Consider the following 14835-nt stretch of genomic DNA (forward strand, 5'->3'; position numbering starts at 1 on the left):
GTTAATGTATAATTTTTTCATAATTCACAATTTATTTCGTGTTAAGGTAGTAATTATAATAATTTATTTTTTACTAAATTGACTTTATTACACAAAAAAATCATATTAACAAAAACGACTAAATCATACAAAAACCGACTATATCGAAAAATTGACAATATCATATAAAAATTGACTATATTAAAGGTAATCAAATCATACAAAAACTGATTATATTAAATGAAAATTGACTATACCATACAAAAACTGGTTATATCATATGATTTTCAGTGTATAATAAGTTATTGTGAACCGATCTATCCAAGTTTAAAAAAACAACTCATATAAGCCCTTTTTAAAAAAAAAAATGGGGACTGCCAAAGGAAATGATTACATATTATAAAAAGAACACTTTTTGTATGCAGCTATATAAGTTCCATGTCATGTAAGCCCATACAGATCACCTAAGATCGTCATAGTTAAATGATGAGGGTATATTTTCGAGGAACCAGGAAGAGAATCTTCTTGATACCGATATCGTAGATATATTGACAAAAGACACCTTTTCGGCGTCCAACAACCAGGCCATCTTAAATGAGACTGAGTCAGATTCAATCTTATCCAATAAGGCCTATGGGCCTAAGGATAAGTATAAAAAGAGGATAGACTTCCGTCTAGGCAATAGGAGAAATGTGCTACTTTGCTTAGGACGCTCTCAGTAACTATAATACCCCATGATTTGAATAAAAGAATTACGTAGTAATTGAGAGCTACCGGCTTTATCTTTAGTGAGTTAGACATCATAGGAGTGTTCTTTGGATAAACCTCCAAATCAGTTGACAAGAAGTTATCCAAGCATTTATTCCATATCGATACACTTTCTATTAAAATTATTTTTTAATTAACCTCTTACGATTAAATAATAAGTAAAAATGATCTTTGAGAGCAACTGATATTATTTCTTCTTAATATCAATGAGAATATGTCTTCGGACAGAGCAACGGCAAACTTTCATGTCTCGAGCAAGTGAGCAACAGAAAAATATGTAAATCTAGAAGCCATGGTCGGTGCTGGCAACACAAGAACCAAAACGAAAGTCACATGGGCCTAGAATGATACCAGAATTTTCAATTTTGGGTAATGTAGTTGTAATTTTGAGTTTTCTATTGTATAGTTTCTTTTCAGTTTAGGCATTCATTATCAATTTGATTGACCTTAGTTAAAAAAAAAAAAAAAAACAGGGTCTTTTGTATAATTCACCTTAAAAAATATAGGAAACGAGGATATAATATAATATAATTGTTTGATTGACAAATAGGGTCTTTTTTCGCTCATTTTCCATTGTTTGGTTTGGTAAGGGTGTAAAACAAGTTTTTCATTAAGAGAGTTTTAGGTGGAAATCATTTTCCTTTCAAAGAGAAGGGAAAATACATTTTCCTTCCTCTTCCTTAGCAACCTTTTACTCTCATCTTATCCATCCTTTCCCTTCTCCTTCCATTTTTCTCCTTTCCATAACTTTTTTTTACATTGAACCAAACAAAGAAAAATTAGCTTTGCATTTGAATTTTTCACTGTAAAATGTTTTACATGAAAAATCATTTTACATTGAAAATATTTTACATCCAACCAAACGGAGCCTTATTCTTACTACAAAATAGAGAGTTAGTCTTGCATATCTACACTTATTATTTAATATAGTGATCCTTTTTTTTTCTTCATATAGTAACCTTTTTAAAATCTTAAGTTATAAGTATTATACAATTAATACATAGTGACTATTTTTTTTTTGATATAGTCCCTCTTTCTCACATTAGTTTATCATGATAAAATTTTCACTTTTTGACATAATAACCTTTTTTTTTCACATCGTCAAACCTCACCATCTATATCTACTCATTTTTTATATCTATTTTTTTTTATATAGTAACCTTTTTTTCATAAATCGCATGAATTAGCATTAAGTTCATTAATTTAGTGTGAACCAAGTCCATATAATTTGTTTTTTTACCAAAATAGAGCAAGTTACCTAAAAGTAATAGACTACTAGAATTTTCTCACAAAGTAGAACTTTTCCTAATCAATCAAACAACTTTTAGCACTTATTAGAAATTGCTACTACATAGAAAAAAAATCATTCTAATGATAGAGGAGGAATAAATGGGCAAGGTCGCAAGGAAAAGGTTAAAAACTAATAATAATTTATGAAGGAAAGGAAGAGAAAAGACTATGAAGGAGAAAGACAGTTGAAAATAAAATTCAAATACTTTCTCCGTTTTCATTTAGTTGCAATAAAAGAATTTCTTATATCTCACAAATAATATCCCTTTGTTGCAACTAAATACGGAGGAATTATATTTTTCTTATATATAATTTTATTCCAAAATATAAAAATTGGTGAGTTTTCAGTTTTCATGACTAATATGTAATAGTCATTTAAGCAACTTAATTACAGCTCTAAAATGGAGATAGGAACTTGTGATTAGAAGTTCAACAAGAAAGTACGGATCTCCATAGGACCTAGCTCAACTACTAGAGTTGAACCATTAACAGGGCTGCCTCTAATAGGGATGTTCTCTCCTACATTATTGCTGTTTTCTCCTTCAGCTCTCCATTTTAGCCTTTTCATCTCTGACTTCTCCTGATTTGCTGATAAGCTCATCTCCTTCCACTCTTTTATCTGAAAATTTTTATTGTTTCGGATAATGCGAGTCATTGGGAGTTACAAAGGTTGATAACAATGGAGGTAAAGGTGATTCACATATCATTCGCGATCTTTTCAAATAGGGAAATTTCCTGAGGTATCCTTGTAGTTTGCTTTAATTCTCAAAATAACCTTATTGAATTTTGAAGTTCAAAGCTTAAGTTTCAAGGATACCTTAGAAAATTAATGCACTTGAATTTCGGTGCATGATAAGAGTATTTTGATCCCAAATACAAAGTTCAGGGGTATATGAGAAATTCTCCAAATGTGAGAGGTAATTTGAGAATTATGTCACCCTTTCAAATAATATCAGAACTTCTGTAGCAAGCAATGCATACCTCTTTCCCGGAAAACATTTTTTTGAGCTCAACGATGGCCATTCTTGAGTATTCAGCATCTTCACCAGCCTAAAAGTATATTGTCATCATAGTAAGAATGAAAAGACAAAAATCAGTTTAATGAAATTAATTGGTGTAATTAAAAATTTCATCCAATTAAGCATACTAAAACATATATGAAGTAGTACAAGGACACATTATTAAATTATCTAAACCTCCTAAGCTTTGTAAGGTGCTTCAAAACATAACCTATAATGTCATTCTGTGCACTATTACCAACCACATAATTTTTCTAAGATTACTTATGTTGCTGCATATAACAGCTTCTTTTGTCAGATTTTCATCTTTTGCTAATTTAGCTGAATAAAAAAACAGTGGCTGCATAAGGTTCATATATGTGGCAACATAAAACAGTTTATTTGGTCTGAATACTTGATTAATATGATCAACAACAAAACATATTCAGAAATTTATATGAACTACTCTAATCACTCTTGAGACATGTATTTGAATAATAGAGTAACAGGTCAATTATGGATGCTTATAGTTTCTTAACCCTTAGGAGTTTCAATCCAGCATCTATGGTACCCTTAAGGCCTCATGTTTTGTTTGTGAACGAGTATGAGTATGTCAGGTTGTCGATATTAATTGTAAGACCTCTTCAACACATGACAGACCTCGTGCTTGAAACCCTTCGTAGAAGGTATCCAAACTTGGGATATTGATGTTTCTCATAGATGGGCTAGGAAATGCGCTAAAGTGAGACGAAAGTGGAAAAACCAGAAGAGTCTTGGAGCAGAGAGCAAAAGAGATAGAAATGACCATATGCAGTATCCATAGTTATATATTCCTGATCAATAGCTGATTTTTCCGAACAAAGGATTGCATAGTTTACCTCATATAGATGTGCCAAGCGGAGCAACACACTTTTATCTTCCAGTTCCTGCAAAATCAAGCTTAGAACAGTCAGACAAGTCTGTACAAAAAGCACGGAATTACACTAATACACTTACTAAAAGGCTTTAAAAGTTACTTATTGAGCATCACTTTTAAAATGTTGCTAAGACAGAAGCCTGAAGAATCAAAAGTACCTGAAGAGTTATCAAAGCAACATTAAGAGGGAAACTGTAATTGGAGTCCATGAAGGTTGCCTTTGTTGATCGAGAAGCCTTCCACTTCTCTGAATTCTGCAGAATAGTTCAGGAACATGTTAGATTCAATTCAAGTAGATAGCAGCTTGTATTAGTTAACACAGCCATACCTCATGCGTAAAAGCCAAAAGCAGAGGAGAGTACACCTCTTGACCAGTGGTTCTGCGCCACTGAGCGCCACCTCCTAACTTGTGGATGCTCATATAGTAGCGTCCACGAATCTGGACAAGAATACACAGCTCAGTGATGCATTCCACTAATAAATTCGGTTGTTACAAGTATATATGTAAACATTTAGATACTCTAGAGTCTAGACTCGTGAATGTAAACATGAATAATGATAAAGATTTTGATGACATCCATCAACTGAAATTGAATTTTAGGTGGTATCAATGTAACATTAGGCCATGTTGATGTTTGTCGAGTCAATATCCTGGCCAGTGTGTTTTGCAGGCTCAATTTAGTCTGTACCACTTCAAGACAAATTAATATTGAAATAGAGTATCATACTGTAAGTCCATCACATTTTCCTTCAACACAAACTTGTTCATCAAGGGCTTCCTCCACTCCTTTACCGTCATCAGCTAGTAGACGCCTTACAAAGAAAAATATAATAGCCAGAGTAAAACAGGAGTTGTACCTTTGTATTTGACAGAGATTTATATTTCAAACAGAGAAAGCTAAACAAAATTCAATTGATGCAAAACCTATGGAGCATTAGTTCAATTTCGCCATCTTTAATGCTGGCTCCTCCAGTGGCACGATCAACCAAAACTGAGAGCTCATAGGTACTGTCATTAACATATATACCAAGATTAATCTGAAAAGACACATGCACTGATATTAATACTAATTTGGGTATAACCAAATAAAGGGAGTTTCACAAGAATATTATCTATGTAGATAAAGTAGGTTTTTTTGTTGAAATTAGAGAGATTTTATTAGAACTCCAGTTCACTAGTCTCTTTAACAATAACGGACCTAGAATCGGTATGATATGCTTGATTTCCCTAGAAAACAGATACTTTGAGGTACATGCATTTGCAAGAGTACATACACCAGCAAAACATTGTAGCTTATGTGAAGTAAAAGCCTGGAAATACATGGGAGCTAGCAAACACAAATGTATGAGCAAATACAGACAGTGCATTTGCCATACAAATAGGAAGAGATGTGACCATGCAAATCACAACCAACACTCACCACAGCTGGCTATTGCTTCTCGAAAGTAACTCAGCCTGATAACGAAATCAGAAATTTCCTCATGGAAAATCCGACATGACAATCAACCATGACAATCAGATATAGTCATATGACTTCTGTGCTCAAAGTTGGCATGTAGAACATAGAAAACTCAACTACTAATTTGAAATAAGATAACAAGTCAACTCTAATTTTCAAACTATATCTTACTGCAATGCGTCCTCATAAAGAACTAGAACACCCTTGAGAGTATATTAACCTTTCAGAATTACAGATGGATTCAATCTTACTATAATTACAGAGTGTGCTCCATATATAATGGAGTAAGGAAATGTGGAGGAAAACCTAGTCATAAACGATAACCATGGAGTTTGACTGGTTAATTTAACAACAAACAATACCATTCATCAAGCTAGTGAGTGCACTATAACATGTGAATATTTCCAAAACAAGATCATCTCCATTTTTCAAAGTCATGGCAAACAATTTACCGGGTAATAATTTCCAGCCACAGGTTGGTGGACCGAAAGGATCCAGTCCTTTCTGTAATTCCGAATCTGCAGACAGTTGCAACAAATAGACTGTAGCATTATACTGAAAAAAAAGTATCATAAAAGAAAATAATTGAGAAGCAGTTTAGATTTTGTCATTGAAACCAATCAATGCAGTTTACTCTTTGCTAGTTGACATCCAAGATTCGAGCAATATACTAAGGGTATTAATCAGTGACTCACAAAGGGAAATATTTGAAAGATGATACTGCCACCAGATAAGGGCAGCAGAAACTTTTGGAGAGAATAAACCCCACACCCTACTAGAAAAAAATCCATGCATATCAAAGGGCAAGACAAGACATACCCGTTTCATAAAATCTCTTCCATTCGAGTCAGTGTAAAATTCTGTATTTGTGGCCATATTGGTTTTCATCTTTGTTATTACCTCTTTTCCAGAATCCATAACAGGGATTGGACCAATCTTCAACCAAAATCATTGTCAGAATCACAAATGCAAACATGTCAAGCAACATCATTTGATTCTAAACTCTGAGTTGAGCATGCACAAGTGACTTTTTACCCTTTCTTTCAGGGGCAGGGGGTATAAAGGGGGAAGTACTTACAGTAAATTCCACCTCAGCATGTTCCTTGTCCCTATATAGTCGAGTCACCTAATAGCGAAGTAAAATCAGGAAATAGATAACAAACTGGAAGCAGGGCACATGAAAGTTCTCCAATTGTTATTCCAATTGCAGAGAGATTACTGTGAAATGTGAACTATGATATGATCAACTTTCTTTCTAGCAAAGATCTTTCTTATTCATGATTCTATAAAAGCACACATGAGTGATTAGTAACAGGTTTGAAGGATTAAAAAAAAGTAAAAAAAACTATTGCTTATCATACACTGATACACACATCTATTTATTCTCAATAAGGCCAGAACCTGGTATATCCATGAGTCAAACTGTTGGTGTATTTCATCTACAAGTCCTCCGCGCACAACCACCATAGACCCCTATCAGAGAAAGCACAAGAGCAAATCACGCACATAGTTCTCATTCACTCATTTTGCAGTTTATTACCTATATCTGAAATGTTAAGATAAGATTCGCTGAAAGAAAGTGCGTACTGTGCGATTGATGATAGATGGATCACCAGAAGGTCGAAAGATGTATGCACCAGAAGCCTGCCAATAAAATCAAACATTGCACCTGTCAGTAAAACAAGCTATAATGAATTCATTCAGTAATTAGATGAGTACCTGACCGTCTCCTTCACCTATGCTTGATTCATACTGAAGAAAGCTTTGTTGTAATGGTAGATCAACCTGGAAAAATGTGATGAAGTTCCACAAATATTTATAGCTTATAAATGGAAAGGACTACAATATACTATATAGATGATAGTAGCTAGATTGTTGATGCCCAGAGACAAAGTTCAAATGTTGTGAAGTTGTTAATGCATAAACCACCACGAGCTTTTTACAACTCTTAAGATTACCCGCACAGGAAAGAGTAGTCATCAGTTGTAACAAAGACAATCCTTTCTAAATGAGAAACCATGAAATGGGGTAAGCTTTGCGAGCAGGCAACAAAATGAAAATACTTTCTCTTGGTATTTATGATTCTTCACTCCTAAGTTATATTTTCATATATCAAAGGGACAATCCTTTAAGTTTGAAAAGTTTCAATAATATGATAGACTTTTGCAGTAGTTAATTAGTTATCTACTTGTCTTACTTCTCATTACGTGATAAGTAAAATTGCTAAGCTTAACTACCTGGACTGTCTAAAAAATAATGTCAGCAACCATTTTTCCCAAATTTGAGCTAAAACAAGTCAAAGGTAGTATTACATAACTCCAAATTTAGCATTACAAAACCAGATATCTCACCCCACTTTCAGAATTGAACATCTTATGATATTGACCAGATGCAGAATATGACATCTTCAAATTTCCTGGTCCAATTTCCACTATCTGGTTATGTACTTTGTCCATAACGGATACATTGCTTCTTTTGATCCCTTCTATGATACATATAAAACAGAAAGGATGAATATAAAGAACAACAAAAAGAATGATGTAGGCAGAGAGCAGCTCCATAACTTTAGCAGATAAAGGATGTACCTTTCCCATTTCTCTCAGAAATGAAATATGTATTCCAACCCAATGGTGGCACAGAAACTCCAAAACATAGCCAGAACTTGGGGACTTTTTCTGGCAATATCCCCAGGTAGGCCTTGGTATAGAAGTTCCTCAGGTTTACTGTCACATTATCCATATCAAGATACTGGGCCTCAACCACGCTTCCCGAGGAATCTTGGACGATGAGATTAGCATTATCAACCTGACCTTTCATAACATACTTTTAGATGCCTTCAAAAGCAGAGTTATTCCTTGCCAGATTCCAAAGGAACAGTTAAAGCAAGTTTTTCATCAAATAGTAACATTGAACAATATGGATACATGATTGTAACAGCTTCTACAAACTACTAAGTAAAACAAGGCCAAGATTATCGGTTGGACTGTAGGGCAGATTTTGTTCAGATAATGCATTATGGTAAAGAGTGAGGCTTCAATGACTGTTCAAAACAACTTTTCTTAATCCTTTAATACGACCACTAAAAGTGTCCAATGGGGTCGATGATTAGCCTTACGGATATAGATCGTACAAAGAAGTTTGGTCCTTGATAGGACCTTGCATTAGCTAAGTAGCTATATGAGGCCAACAAAACGAATCATGAAAGATAGAATTGGGAGGAGGGGGGGGGGGTAAAAGTAGTCACCTGCTCTCGGTTTCTATGATAACTGGAAGTAAGAGTAGGGTAATTCATGGAAGAATTATTCCATCAACTCAAGGAAACTAGTTTATTAGCTTCTCTATAAAGAACAATGTATCTCCCATAAATAAGCAAGTCACCTTCAAGTCATGTAATCCAGTCAATTCTTGGACAGTTTAACCAAATGGTATTGACACATAATCCATGATTAGGCAAAATAATTTTTTGTTTATCAGGTTTGTTATAGCAACAACGCATCCCAACAACATCTTCTTGTAAACCCTTCCCCAGAACATTCCGCAATAAAAACAGTTTCACCTTGATTATCAGCAATGCAATTCGATTTCCAAAACAATGCTTAAAAATGTTGTTCTACTCTTCTCTCAACTCTAAACGTCACACATCTCCAGAAGACAATTTGTGACCTAAAGCAAGCTACCTTACACATTGTTGTTTTAACCCTGACTTCTTGAAAGATATACTGTCTCATTATTTTTCTTCCTGTACATACTGTTTCAATAACTATGAGCATAACAACAACAAAATTTGTACCATGTAAGTCCTATATAATATGACAATACACAAGATAAGGCTGTTTAGATGCAGAATATATCCCCAAGAGGTTGCCAGATATATAAAGCATCAGTTAGGGGGATAAAAACAGAAGGGCTCACCGGTATCCTAATTACATCAGTCCGATTCCATCCAAGTGGATTATATGCCACCATAACCTGAAATAATCATTAATATAGGTACATGTTTACCAAAAGATATTAATTTGAAGTGGCACTAAAATGAAGGTAAATGATACTTTACCAAACTTTTCCCCTTTGGTATCTCTTGCTCTGTTGATGGACAATAGCTTATGTTGAGAAGTTGACACTGTTAAGGGATTTCATTTGCAGTATTAGATAGCAAAAAATTGAAAACAAAATAGACCAGCAACCAATAAAGATGGAAGTATTCAGAACATGAGTAAACAATTTCCACATCTGTCAAATATGTTAGTGCTATTTCAGTTGTCTATTATAATTTGATAGCAAACAGAAACTCGAAAGCCAGTGACACAACTTGAACTGCCACAATATAAGCTGTCAAACAAAAGAATATATGGAAGCCTGATCATTATGAACATTTTAACTAGGCAAACTTTACCTGGTCAAAAGTAATTGTTGATGCATTACATTGGGTTATTGGTTTCCCCTCAAGTAAGCAAGCTAGAGCTGAACTTGTGACAGCTTCTGCCTAAAAGACATCACTTGGTTCAGAAATTTCACAAGGCAGTTAACGTAAGCTAGAGACCTGTTTATATTACCATATACAGAGAAAGCACAAATGTAATAGCTAGATGAATCAAAAGATAGATATTGATGAGTTTGCACCTCGGAGGCCCCTGCTGCCAGGCGTTTTATATAGTCATTTGTCGTGTGTTGCTTAGCAGTACCAGTAATGGCGTCATGATGCTGTGCAACACCTAATGCATCCCCTAAGCTGAAGGTGTTTGGACCAGCAATTCTCCTCCCAGAAAGATATTCAAGTTGTCGTGCTGCCTGTTGCAAACCAAAAAAGAATTGTGTTTAGACTAAGCAACCAACAGGCATTTGTCAGATCAATAACATGAAGTATAGTGCAGACAGTAAAACAAACAAGTTAAGAAGTAGGATAATATTGAATTACTCGCATTTAATAGATTTTAATATAAGCTAATCATTTCAAGCGATCATAAGAGATCCTCTGCCATCTGAATCTAGGAATCAAGGTAAGACACCAAATGCACTACCAGATAATAACCACTAAGAGTCCGAACATATCTCTTGAAAGCTGGTCGACTTGTGAAATATCCTGTCCAGTAAGCATTTTCCCCATCAGCATATCTGTAAGCAAAAACAAAAATCACATTGCAACATTGAAGAAAAGTTCATACAAATACAAATTAAAGATTTAAAGCATTTGAGCGGTATGCATCTACCTGCCTGTAAGCAAAAGAGAAAGGAGGAAGAGCTTAGCAGTTAGCAGGTTAACTATCACTTACGGGAAATAGTCATCAACCTTGAGTGGCCACGTCTCATCTGCCACATTTTTAGCATCCGTGTAAATTGAAGGAGTTGAATAGAGAGCATTCACTCGACCATCCTACAAAAGCATCACTCAGAACTTCAGAGCCTCGAAATTTTAGAAAACATGAACTCAAAGAGATTGCATACAGAACCAGGACAACCAGTTAGCATTTAAAGGTGACATCCATTTTGCATTTAGCGTTTTAGACTTGTGTAATCTCCATCATCAAGAGTTTAGAAGAAGTAACCAGAACACTACCTTGTTAACATAGTGGATTAACTTGTCCATTTGCTTGAACCAAGACTCGGCATACTGATACTGAAAGTCATCACCCATTGTCCACATAATGTGGTTTGCTCGAGTCACATTGGCCTATTAAGTAACAAGTTATCACCCACAATTCAACTGTTACATGCAGCTGGACTGATTTGCAAGAACAAATTTATTTAAAAAATAACAAATAAACAACAAATAAAGGTTAAAATTTTGGACCTTTCACCTGAATAATGGAAGCATGAACGAAATCATTGACTCGTTCAGCAACATTATAGTCATATCGGAGGGGATTATCCTGCAGCCATATCACAGAACAAATAAGGGGGGGAAATATACCAACGAAAGATTTTAGGTTATCATTGCATTCATGATGGAGATAAGACCTGGACAGGGATGGAACGCTCATCATTTACTTCAAAATGAAAAGGGCCTGGTGCACTATAGTGAACAGGGAAAACATTTGAAAATATCTGGAATATTCAAGTGAGATGATGAGTGAAAATATTTGCACAAAAGCAATACAAAAAATGGAATTATAGTCAACCTGAGAAGAGCAACCAAACGTCTTTGAACCACGCCATATAGTTTCAAGAGATTTATGACCTTTGCGCGCAAGCCTGTCCTGATAATCAATCCTTGCAAAATGCACTGAATTGAAACCAAGCTACAGAAACACGATACAGATATCATTGCTGAAATAGAAAGAGGGTGGAAGCCAAAGAATAATGCAAAAAAGCTTTTAAAAGAACAAGATTTCCAAGAATTTAATACCTCAGCCCCAAGGAGGTAAGCCTGTACTGCAGAATGTCCAAAAGGGTCAATTTGCCATCCAGCACGGGGTGTCTTGTTAAACTGTTCCTTTATAAAGCGATGGCCCAAAGTGGTTTGATCAATCATGTCTATGTAATGACTGGCGGCTTCATCATGCATAACCCAGCCACCATTTCTGCATAGTAGGATAGGATACATCTAGATTACAGCATGATTATTGGCAGAATCACAAAAGATAAACAAATATGTTACAGCCTACACGAATTCCAACTGTCCAGCATCCACCAACTTTCTCACTTCCGCTTGTGTTTCCATGTCTTGGATCGCCCACCACCGCTGAAAAAATGCCTGACACAGACATACAATACTCCAATTTATGTCAAATAGATTCTTTCTGTAAAGGCTGCCTTTGCTTACAGCAAAAGCTCTACTTCATTCTATTACAGCAGTGAACAAACTGGAACCAGATAGAGATATTGGCATACAGATAAAAGAACATTCTAGATGCATCAACAGCCAAAAACAGTAGTTAATCATGTCAGGCACTATTACCAGATACAATGCCTGCAAGTTGTTACTAGTGTCGGTTAGAAATAGATCTGCTAAACCTATTCATTATTCAATCAGATCAAAAGGTGGCAGAAACTCAGGAATTTCAGAAATTTTCAAATTTTGGTAGGACAGTAAGCATTCAGTAACCTATACATGTAATACATCCTATGCTTGCATTGTTTTTACAAGAATTCCCCATAAACTATTATCTAAAAGTGCTAACCTGTTCAGCAAAAACAAACTTCCGAGTAGGATAACGCTGCAATGCTTCAACAACTGAGTCCAATACATTTTCAACACAAGCACCCTACAAGGGAAAAACAATGTCAATGTATTACAACAATCTAGCAGCTAAAGCATGTATCTGTAATCCCACCCTGCCCACTTTCTAGATATAAGATGAATTAAGGATAGAAGTAAACAAAAATCATGACTACCTGAATGCTATTATTTGATCCAACAAAGTACTGATCAACTGTCTTCAACCATCCAACATCATCATGTGAATGTGCAACCAAATGAACATTCAATTTATCATTAACAATACCAGCACCAGTATTGTATTTGATACAGTAGATAGACCCTGATGAACAGAAAACAGCTAATGTGAAAAGAGCAACATATTTACTTATAGCAGCTTTCTCCATAAGCAAAGCCAATAAAATGATCAGAGCAGAGACAATTTTCATTACTACTCTTTTATAAGGACAGCTACAGATATAAGGACATGTGACACTACAGAGTTGAACTTAACACCCTTTTATATACTATGAGAGCATGTTTAGGATGAGAATTCTAAGTTTTGGAAACAAAAACAATAAACTATTTTCATTGCATGTTTGGTGTATAAAACTATTCTTGGAACTCCAACCATCAGCTTAAGCTTTCGGTTGAGTTGATCATTTGATACGGTACCAGAGCCAGTTTGACATAAAAGTCACGAGTTCAAATCTTATCTGTCCCTCCTTTCTAAGTGGAATATTCAGGTATGAGGGAGGTCTGTGCTGCATCCACATTTTAAGCCCAATGGGCTCTCGTATGAGGAGGCGTGATAGAATATAAAACTGTTCCTGGCACTCCAACCATCAACTTAAGCTTTTGGTTGAGTTAGTACCGTAAAAGAAGTCAAAAGAACTACCTTACTCAACCAGCTAAGCTTATTATAACACTCATCAACAACATTTGTGCTCATTTCATCAAAATATTCTAAATGTTCCTTATCTATTTAGGATTAATCCAAAATGTATGCCAAATGGATTCTCATCTACACAAATGAAAACAAACAAATTTTCGATCACATCACATGAACCAAAAAAATCCTTTTTGATTTACTTTTAGGATTCTAATTGCCTTTCTCTTGTACTTTTTCAGAAATTTACTAGTACCCATTTGGATTCTTCAAGTAAATGAATGATTGTAGTATATTGATTTATCTTTTTCTGTAGCTTTGAAGACAAACTAACACATTTAACAAAACTTTGAGACTGTTGGGTCAAGATGGCCCAAATTCCATTAACCCACAGGCCACAAGTTAATGTCGGTGTATATCATAAACTATCAAACCTTGGTAGTATGAAGAATTGAAGACCACCCATTTTATCTTACTCTAATTCGGAAATTATGTTTGCTGAATCAATGCATAGCATTTTAAGTAGAAAGGTACTTCAATAGTCCTCCATCAACAAAAGGACAACTGATTATTATGCTCCATTTGTTTGCTTTTTTCTGCATCAGAATAAAGCCACTTTTGTTTCAGAATTGACTACCAACCTAAAATGAAATATATACTAGCTACTAGCTAGTATATGGTCCGGATTTTATTGTCACATTACTAATTTGGTTACGACTAATTTGTGACAAAGATAATATTTTTCCCTACTAGAAATTAAAGGGTTCCAGATATCAGAAATTATGCAATGCAATAAATAGCAGAGAATCAAATGAAACCATGTAATGTGACCAACCCATTTGCATTATAAGCAAAACTTTTTTATGGGGAAGAAACAATATCATTAATAACAAGTCATACGACACATAAAATAATAGGTATTACCCTTTGCATTATAAGCGAAACTAAGCTTGATAATAAGCTAATAAGATAAAGACATAAATTACGACGTCAAATTTGATATTGATAGGAATATAGGATGAATACAAAAATTGGCTTACTCTAAAAATGGGAAGACAATGTTATGAGGCCACGTCGAATTTGATTTTGATATCAATATATATTCTCCATGGATTCCCCCCAGAAAAGACAATTTTTTCTCACGGTGAATTTTCTGAGGTTTTAAATAAAACAGAATAACAAATACTAAGAATAATGTTAGGCAAAGTTTAACATTGTAGCGCCCGTGGCCTAATGGATAAGGCGTTTGACTTCTAATCAAACGATTGTGGGTTCGAGTCCCACCGGGCGTGTGTTTTTTTTTTTGGGGGGAATGAAAATGGCATCATATAAAGTTAAACATACGTCAAATTAGGGCTTCTTAAGTTATCTAATTTTACTTTTACTGATTGAAATTGATT

At 34.8% G+C, this 14835-nt stretch overlaps 1 protein-coding gene and 1 non-coding gene across 4 annotated transcripts; one reads left to right on the plus strand and one right to left on the minus strand.

Moving 5' to 3' along the window:
• Positions 1–2318: 2318 nt before the first annotated feature.
• LOC104895178 (alpha-mannosidase) lies at positions 2319–13038 on the minus strand. 3 transcript variants are annotated; one of them, XM_010681610.4, is made up of 29 exons: positions 12744–13038; positions 12530–12613; positions 12014–12102; positions 11755–11929; positions 11528–11647; positions 11367–11453; positions 11207–11278; positions 10966–11079; positions 10682–10782; positions 10430–10523; positions 10032–10199; positions 9805–9894; positions 9466–9531; positions 9324–9380; positions 7997–8216; positions 7763–7893; positions 7131–7196; positions 6999–7055; positions 6813–6884; positions 6490–6537; positions 6231–6347; positions 5864–5929; positions 4877–4989; positions 4680–4764; positions 4280–4390; positions 4110–4205; positions 3914–3961; positions 3019–3087; positions 2319–2656 (listed from the first exon to the last, which is right to left on the minus strand). In XM_010681610.4, the coding sequence occupies exons 1-29, from the start codon at positions 12993–12995 to the stop codon at positions 2459–2461; spliced, it is 3066 nt and encodes a 1021-aa protein (XP_010679912.3). In that variant the 5' UTR covers positions 12996–13038; the 3' UTR covers positions 2319–2458. The 3 variants fall into 3 exon arrangements, with proteins under 3 accessions (XP_010679912.3, XP_010679911.3, XP_019105638.3); XM_010681609.4 differs by having other exon boundaries at positions 7763–7896; XM_019250093.3 differs by lacking the exons at positions 11367–11453; positions 11528–11647; positions 11755–11929; ... (1 more) ...; positions 12530–12613; positions 12744–13038 and having other exon boundaries at positions 7763–7896; positions 11200–11284.
• Positions 13039–14654: 1616 nt separating this feature from the next.
• TRNAR-UCU (transfer RNA arginine (anticodon UCU)) lies at positions 14655–14727 on the plus strand. Its single transcript has one exon. It is a non-coding gene; the product is annotated as a tRNA-Arg (tRNA).
• Positions 14728–14835: the final 108 nt, after the last annotated feature.

The sequence above is a fragment of the Beta vulgaris genome, chromosome 6 (genome assembly GCF_026745355.1).
Source record: "Beta vulgaris subsp. vulgaris cultivar EL10 chromosome 6, EL10.2, whole genome shotgun sequence".
Lineage (NCBI taxonomy): Eukaryota > Viridiplantae > Streptophyta > Magnoliopsida > Caryophyllales > Amaranthaceae > Beta > Beta vulgaris.